This window comes from Bactrocera neohumeralis, unplaced genomic scaffold (genome assembly GCF_024586455.1).
Source record: "Bactrocera neohumeralis isolate Rockhampton unplaced genomic scaffold, APGP_CSIRO_Bneo_wtdbg2-racon-allhic-juicebox.fasta_v2 cluster11, whole genome shotgun sequence".
NCBI classification, from domain to species: domain Eukaryota; kingdom Metazoa; phylum Arthropoda; class Insecta; order Diptera; family Tephritidae; genus Bactrocera; species Bactrocera neohumeralis.
The window spans coordinates 10,549,200-10,557,931 of NW_026089624.1; the positions used below are offsets into that span (position 1 = coordinate 10,549,200).

Below are 8,732 nucleotides of genomic sequence, written 5' to 3' on the forward strand. Positions count from 1 at the left end.
TTTCTATATTTGTAATAGTCCAACTTTCATTTACATATATCATCAACATAAAGAATATGGATGCATACTCCAAACTTTGTCACTTCACTTATTTAACTCGTTCGTAAACCAATCTCGGTGATGAACGATTCGAGAGATTTTCCATGTGAATGTCCATACCTTTGCATAATTTTGAAGAAACTATTTGCTTAATTCGTTTTAGCGCATAATATAATCAAAGACATAACATTTATTTAAATTGAAATTTTAATTTTTCTTACTCTCCCTACCATGCTATTACCATATTTATGTTAATAATTTATAAGAAACCAATGTCACGTAGTCACAATCAAAATCAAGAAATTACCATAAAACACCTAACTTATCACAAAGTCTTATTACATCTAATTAATAAGAAATAATTGCATACTTTTATAAATCCAAGGGAATTTTCACGTTTTTAGTTTTTTTGCAATAAATCGCACACGACGTGTACTCTCCGTAGTTTAAACGAACGAACGAATTCTATAAGCCAAAAGGCCGAAGAAAGTATTCAGCACAAAGGTTGCAATCGTGTCTTCCTTGCTGACATAAGCATGCGTGCACACTGTATGTATATTTTTTACTGATACGGAATTTTAATCGTTCTGAAGTAATCAAATAAACAAAAGTAATACCATGTTCAGACCGACACTTAATCACCCGATTTCGGCTGTTGAATGGATTATCCCACTAATCTTAAAAATTTATCAAGATTTCGCCATACAAAAATGACAGTTCCAAATCACTTCATTGAAATGATTTGAAACTGATCCACGCTAAATCTCTCTGTGCGACTCTAATTTTGCGCAATCTACTTGTCAGCACTGGAAATCTGTTACATTATCACAGCTGATTTAGACACTACAAAGGGAAGAAAATGTAAGCAAACAAATTGTTTTTAAAGCAATGAATCTAATTTCATCTGAAAATCGACTTAACAAATGAAAAAATGCATCCATTATTTCTATTATATGGAAAATATAAAAAAAAAAAACGTCTTTTTTATTTCAAAATACTATATGACAATCTTTTCTTTTGATAAATATTAAGCGATGTGAATTCTTGAATGACAATAACAGCTGTTTTTTGATCTTTCTAACGGCAGTGAGAACACTGTTGGGTTATGAAATGCTTAAAATATAATCTAATCTTTCATATACACCGTCGAACTGTCATCGTAACCGGTTGCTTTTCGCTCTGTGCTTATTGAGTTTGTTAAAACGGTATAACGGTTTGTTCTGTTTATTACGCTCGTGCTTTGTTTGTGAATTAATTTTTTATCGTTTTATATCTTTTCAATCACTTAATTTCTTAATTTGTTAAACTAAAATTCGCGTTTACTATGGCCCCTGGGGCCACCAAATTAGGGGATAATAGGTTTTCCCTATTATCTCCAATAATGAAAAAGAAAAGAAAAAAACCAAATCCGATCCCGTTAGACCAATTTCCAGAATTACCAGTCTCAAACACGGATGATCCAAAATTTTTGGTCATGTCATCGCTGGACGACAACAAGCCACTTAATTCGTTATTACGTATAAAGGTATTCAAGCAATCAGTAAGGAAGTAAGTAAAGTTACTGAGCTACGTGATGGTAGCCTACTGCTCTTTGTAAATAACAACAAAACAGCTAGCAAATTTCTTTCTGCAAAAATTTTACCTGGCGGAGGTCATATCAATGTCAAGCTTCATAATACTTTGAATACGGTTAAAGGCACCATATACGCCCCATTCCTGAATAACTTATCAGAAGAAGATATTGTTGATGGTCTTAAGGAGCAGGGTGTTTCTGCTGTACATAAGTTTTCACGAATTGCTGACGGCTCCCGTAATCCTACGGGTGTAGTTTTATTAACTTTTGATAAATACAAACTTCCTGAAAGAATTGATGTTGCCTGGAGGAACCTCACTGTCCGTCCGTATTACCCTAATCCTATGCGTTGTAAGCAATGTCAATTAATTGGCCACACAGCAAAATACTGCCGTAATTCACCTTCTTGTGTCTCATGCAACCTCCCTTCCGATCATACCCCACCTACTGAATGTAAGAGAATAATGTGTGCAAATTGCTCGGGCGACCACCCGGCATCATCTAATACTTGCCCTAAATATCAACAATCCAAAGAAATATTAAAAATTAAAACTATTTATAAATGTAGTATGCGTGAAGCTGTTACCAAGTATAAAATTCAATTTTCTCATACAACTTCTAATGCAAACTCTTTTGCCTCTATAGCTAAAATTTCTAACAATACTAATCAAATCAATAATGAAACAACACCTTATAACAAATCCAACAATCCTACCAAAACTAATCTAACAACAACTACAGACATCAATTCATCTAAACAATCCCTTCCAACCCATCCTACCTCCTCTTCTGTCACTTCTCCTTCCCCTCTCTTTTCCCCTTTATCCATCTCTGACTCTCCTCTCAATATCCTTTCCTCCTGTCCTATCACACCCTCCCCCACCCCCTCCTGCTCGCAAGATCCTCTTGCATTACCCAATTTTCCTTCTTACAATGAAGACATTTAGTTTAAATAAAATATTCGTAGCTTAATTTTTTTCTTTTATAAGTTTACATATGATATGATTACACTTCTTCAATGGAACATTAACGGTTATGTTAATAATTATATTAACTTAGAGTTACTTATGGGATCGTACAATCCATCTATTATCCTGTTGAATGAAACTCACCTATCTTATAATGCCTCAGCTTTTACCCCTAGGGCTTATGTGGGATATTTTATTAATCTCCCACATAACACCACCAACAAGCAGGGAGTTGCCATCCTAGTTAAAAGAAATCTACCTCACGTATTACTTCCCATACCCCTTTCAATTTTTTCTTCTGTAGCTATTGAGATCCTCGCCCCCTATAAAATTTCAATCATCTGTGCTTATTCCCCTCCTGATCAATCATTTTCTACTACTGAATTTTTAAATCTTATTCCTTCCGGTTCAAATCCTTTTATCTTGTGTGGTGACTTCAATGCTTGGAGTCCCCTTTGGGGCTCTGCTTCGGCTAACTCCAAGGGACGTAGCATTGAGGATGCCTTACTAAGATCCAACTGCATTGTTTTAAATGATGGTTCCCCCACCCATTTTTCCACTCACTCTACCTTCACTAATATTGATCTTTCCATATGTTCTACCTCCCTCTCCTCAAAAATATCCTGGTGTTGTATTGATGATCTCCATGGCAGTGATCATTTTCCCATCCTTTCCAAAATATCTACTTCTCGCCCTCATTCATTTTTTAAGCCCAGGATTCGGTTTAAAACTGATTCGGCTGATTGGGATAGGTTTGAAGAAACCTGTTTTTCGCATTCACGTTATTTCCCCTTTTCTTCCAATATAAATCAAGAGGCTTCTAGAATCCAAAAAATTATACGTTCTGCTTCTAACTATTCTTTTCCTCTTTCTTCTTCTAAACCAGTCAAGCTTGCTCCTCTTTGGTGGAATAATGAGCTTTCTGCACTAAGAAATCTGAAACAGATCGCATGGCATCAATTTAAACGTTTACGTTCTAGTGCAAACTTAATAGCTTACAAAATCCAATGCACTTTTTCGCCATAAAGCTAAGGCTGCTAAGGTTCTTTGTTTCCAAGAATTTACGAATAATATCACTTCTTCTTCGGATTCTTGAAAAATCTGGACTGATATGAAAAGAGTGGCTGGTTTATCACCTTCTTCTCCTATCACTTATTTAAATACTCCTCGGGGCACTCTACTATATCCCAAAGATATAGCCTTAGAGTTTGCCACCCACTTTTCCAAATATTTCTTTGGACTCCAATTTCTCTTCTGATTTTTCCTCTAGTAAACTTTCTTCTCTTTGCTCTCCTTACCTTCCTCCTTCCACCTTATCTCAATCAGCTGAATATTTAGATGCCGATATATCTGAACTTGATTTTAATTTAGCCCTCTCGTCAGTCAAGGGCAAAACTTCTGGCATTGATAAAATCTCTTACCTTATCATCAAGCACCTTCCTCCATTCCTTATATCCCGTCTAGTCAAACTTTACAACAGTATTTTTCTCAGTGGCAACTACCCTGTCCTCTGGAAGACTAGCGCGATTATTCCTATTTTAAAACCTGGTAAACCTCCTGGTGTGGTCAGCAGTTATCGTCCCATTTCCCTTCTTCCTTGCCTTGGTAAATTGATTGAAAAGATTATTGCTACTAGACTCGCCTGGTATGCTCAATCTAATAATCTCATTTCGCACAACCAAGTTGCGTTCAAGAGGGGGCAGGGTACGTTGGATGCTCTTCTGCACCTTGATCACTTTATCTCTGATACTCTGTCCCACAAAAATCATGTTTCTATTCTTTCTTTAGATTTCCTAAAAGCATTTGACAGGATTGGGATTCATGTAGTGTTAAGACAGCTTAGTAGGTGGAGAGTGGGTTCTCGTATTTTTAACTTTGTCAAATCTTTCCTATCCAACCGTAAATTAAGTGTTATCATATCCAATGTTTCATCCTCTGTTCTACCATTAGATAATGGTACCCCACAAGGGTCACCGCTCCCAATGAAAAATTTCCAGCATCCTCGGATGAGAGACCGCCTTTTGATGACATCTATGGCATACACATTTAATTCATAAAATATAGAACAAAAATAACATTAATTTAATATTTAACTTATTGTTCAATTATATTTATTCACACAAAAAGGAACGGTTGCAAACTGACAAATTCTTTCCCGGTGTTGGTCGAAACGGGGTTCTTATTTTAAAGTTGAAGGCCTCCAACGCAAAAAGAATTTAAATGCAAAGAAAAAAAGATGAAAACACAGCGGAGCTCGTCCGACCAAGATTTTTTTGAAGCGCGGCCAACGCAAAAAAGAGTTCTACGCTTAAAAAATGAATAGTATTGGTACGACCAGGGAAATTTTTTTTTAAAGCACGGCCGGAGACCTTCAACGAAAAAAGGAGTTCTACGAGAAAAAACCTGGTGTTTATCCGACCAGTGTTATTTTTTTGAAGCGGGGCCGAAGTCCGCCAACGAGGAAATCAAATCCACGCGAAAAATTAATAATGTTTTGTTTATTTCTTATATTAGGTTATAATCTGTTTCCTACATTTCTTTCAGTTCATTTACCAAAGATGTCGATTAGCTAACACTGGCTATTTGTCAGTTTGCAACGGTTGTTATTTTGTAAGTAAATTGAAATAAAAAAAATTTATTATTGAATAAAAGCTATTTTTGTACTATACAAAGTGAATTAAATGTATTCAAACGAATGAGTGAAGTGTATAAAAGCGAACAATAGCTTATACTTTAAATAGTTAAATATGTTAACCTTAAACGTAAATATCAGGTAAATTTTACAATAATAGCCTTGAAAGACGACAGCGCTAATATGCATTAGCGGGCTTAATTTACATTTATTTTCGCATTTGACCCATGCAAGTTTGTAATGCACAAGAATTTCGTGCGTTTGGCTGAATTTAGTAGGCAACATTGGTTAAAAATGACAGATTTTTGCAATTGTTTGAAAGATGTGGCTTGAAATCTGCCGCCTTGTTTGTGTTTACAGCTTCAGAGGTAAACAGTTTTTATATTGCTAATTAAATTATGTGCAAGTATATTAACAAAAACAAATTTTAATATTTTTAGATGGCAGAAAATAAACAACGCACAGTTTTCTATCCATTTTTCCAATATTCTTCACTTTTTCACACACTATCATTTCACTTTTTGTTTTAATAAATAAAAAAATTTCACTATCAGCTGTCCAAATGCACAAGTCTGCCGTCTGTCACCATAAAATTTCAATGCGTATTAGCGTTGCTTAAAGCGTATTAATTTTGCTCGTCTGTCAGGGCTATAACATCGCCTGATTTCGGTCGACTTATAGCACTGACAGACGACAGCGCTAATTTGCATTAGCGGGCTTAATTTGCATTAACTTGCGCAATTGATCTATGTTAATGCAAATTAGTAATGCACAAAAATTTCGTGCATTTAGCTGAATTTACCAAATTTTTGTGGGCAACACTGGTTAAAAATGGCAAATTTTTGCTATTGTTTGACAGATGTCGGAGGATGGATTCATGTGTAGAAGTTCACGCAAGTGAGGAAAGTTCTCTGATCGCCATTCACTTGGGAGTGGCCAGAAACGATTCTTTTACACATGGCTCAAGCAGCTCACTACTTCCGGTCTTTGACCAAGTATCCTTCTGGGTAGCCTAAGAACATCCGTTCGAAGGCGAGCTAAAGTGAGAAGGCGAAACATTCCCTACAAGGGTTGTGCGCTGGGTTTGGGACCCGCCACGTAAAAAACACCCCCAGTGAAGAGCTACAACCAGCCTCGGATGAGAGACCCCCCTTTTGATGACGACCATGGCAAACGAAATAAGGACTACGAATTGAGGGCATGCACCTGGAATGTCCGGTCCCTTAATTGGGAAGGTGCCGCTGCCCAGCTGGTTGATGTCCTCGTAAAGACAAAGGCTGACATCACCGCCGTCCAAGAAATGCGATGGACGGGACAAGGACAGAGAAGAGTAGGTCCTTGTGACATTTACTACAGTGGCCATATAAAGGAGCGCAAGTTTGGTGTAGGATTCGTGGTGGGAGAGAGACTCCGTCGCCGAGTACTATCATTCACTGCGGTGAATGAACGTCTAGCCACAATCCGCATCAAAGCGAGGTTCTTCAACATATCGCTGATTTGCGCCCACGCCCCGACGGAAGAGAAGGACGATGTGACCAAAGATGCCTTCTATGAGCGCTTGGAGCGCGCTTATGAGAGCTGCCCCCGCCACGATGTCAAAATCGTGCTTGGCGACTTTAACGCCAGGGTGGGCAAAGAAGGTATATTTGGGACTACGGTCGGTAAATTCAGCCTCCACGACGAAACATCCCCAAATGGGTTGAGGCTGATTGACTTCGCCGGGGCCCGAAATATGGTTATCTGTAGTACTAGATTCCAGCATAAGAAGATTCATCAAGCTACCTGGCTGTCTCCGGATCGAAAAACTACCAACCAGATCGATCATGTTGTGATAGACGGAAGACACGTCTCCAGTGTTTTAGATGTGCGTGCGCTGCGAGGTCCTAACATCGACTCGGACCACTATCTTGTTGCAGCTAAGATTCGCACCCGCCTCTGTGCAGCAAAAAACGCGCGCCACCAAACACAAGGAAGGTTCGACGTCGAGAAGCTGCAATCACAACAGACAGCTGAACGATTTTCTACTCGGCTTGCACTCCTGCTCCCTGAGAGCACTCGTCAACAACTCGGTATAAGGGAACTGTGGGACGGCATTTCAAACTCCTTACGTACAGCTGCAACCGAAACAATTGGTTTTCGGAAAGTGCAAAAGAACAGCTGGTACGACGAGGAGTGCCGTGTCGCAGCGGAGAGAAAACAGGCTGCCTACCTCGCAACGTTACGATCGACCACTACACGCTCGGGATAGATACCGAGAGTTGAAGAGGGAAGCGAGACGCATTTGTAGACAGAAGAAGAAAGAGGCAGAAATGCGTGAGTACGAAGAGCTTGATAAGCTGGCCGACAGGGGTAACGCTCGAAAATTCTACGAAAAAATGCGGCGGCTTACGGAAGGTTTCAAGACCGGAGCGTATTCCTGTAGAACCCCCAAAGGTGATCTAGTCACTGATGCCCAAAGCATACTTAAATTATGGAGGAACACTTCTCCAGCCTGCTGAATGGCAGTGAACGCACAACACCAGGAGAAGGAGAACCCGATTCCCCAATCGATGACGATGGAGCAGACGTTCCATTACCCGACCATGAAGAAGTTCGAATAGCAATTGCCCGCCTGAAGAACAACAAAGCGGCAGGAGCCGACGGATTGCCGGCCGAGCTATTCAAACACGGCGGCGAAGAACTGATAAGGTGCATGCATCAGCTTCTTTGTAAAATATGGTCGGACGAAAGCATGCCCAACGATTGGAATTTAAGTGTGCTATGCCCAATCCATAAAAAAGGAGACCCCACAATCTGCGCCAACTACCGTGGGATTAGCCTCCTCAACATCGCATATAAGGTTCTATCGAGCGTACTGTGTGAAAGATTAAAGCCCACCGTCAACAAACTGATTGGACCTTATCAGTGTGGCTTTAGACCTGGCAAATCAACAACCGACCAGATATTCATCATGCGCCAAATCTTGAAAAGACCCGTGAAAGGAGAATCGACACACACCACCCCTTCGTCGATTTCAAAGCTGCTTTCGACAGCACGAAAAGGAGCTGCCTTTATGCCGCGATGTCTGAATTTGGTATCCCCGCAAAACTAATACGGCTGTGTAAACTGACGTTGAGTAACACCAAAAGCTCCGTCAGGATCGGGAAGGACCTCTCCGAGCCGTTCGATACCAAACGAGGTTTCAGACAAGGCGATTCCCTATCGTGCGACTTTTTCAACCTGCTTTTGGAGAAAATAGTTCGAGCCGCAGAACTAAATAGAGAAGGTACCATCTTCTATAAGAGTGTACAGCTGTTGGCGTATGCCGATGATATTGCTATCATCGGCCTCAACACCCGCGCCGTTAGTTCTGCTTTCTCCAGGCTGGACAAGGAAGCACAGAAAATGGGTCTGGCAGTGAACGAGGGCAAGACGAAATATCTCCTGTCATCAAACAAACAGTCGTCGCATTCGCGACTTGGCTCTCACGTCACTGTTGACAGTCATAACTTTGAAGTCGTAGATAATTTCGTCTATCTTG

The 8,732-nt window shown here is 39.8% G+C and overlaps 1 protein-coding gene across 1 annotated transcript in view; it reads left to right on the forward strand.

Moving 5' to 3' along the window:
- The window catches only part of LOC126765716 (craniofacial development protein 2-like), an 18,989-nt gene extending 11,306 nt beyond the window's left edge, over positions 1–7,683 (forward strand). Inside the window, exon 2 of the mRNA XM_050483454.1 lies at positions 6,483–7,683. Within this exon, the coding sequence (XP_050339411.1) occupies positions 6,513–7,460 (948 nt within the window). The 5' untranslated portion in view covers positions 6,483–6,512 and the 3' untranslated portion in view covers positions 7,461–7,683. The remainder of the gene's footprint in view (positions 1–6,482) is intronic.
- The last annotated feature ends 1,049 nt before the right edge of the window (positions 7,684–8,732 follow it).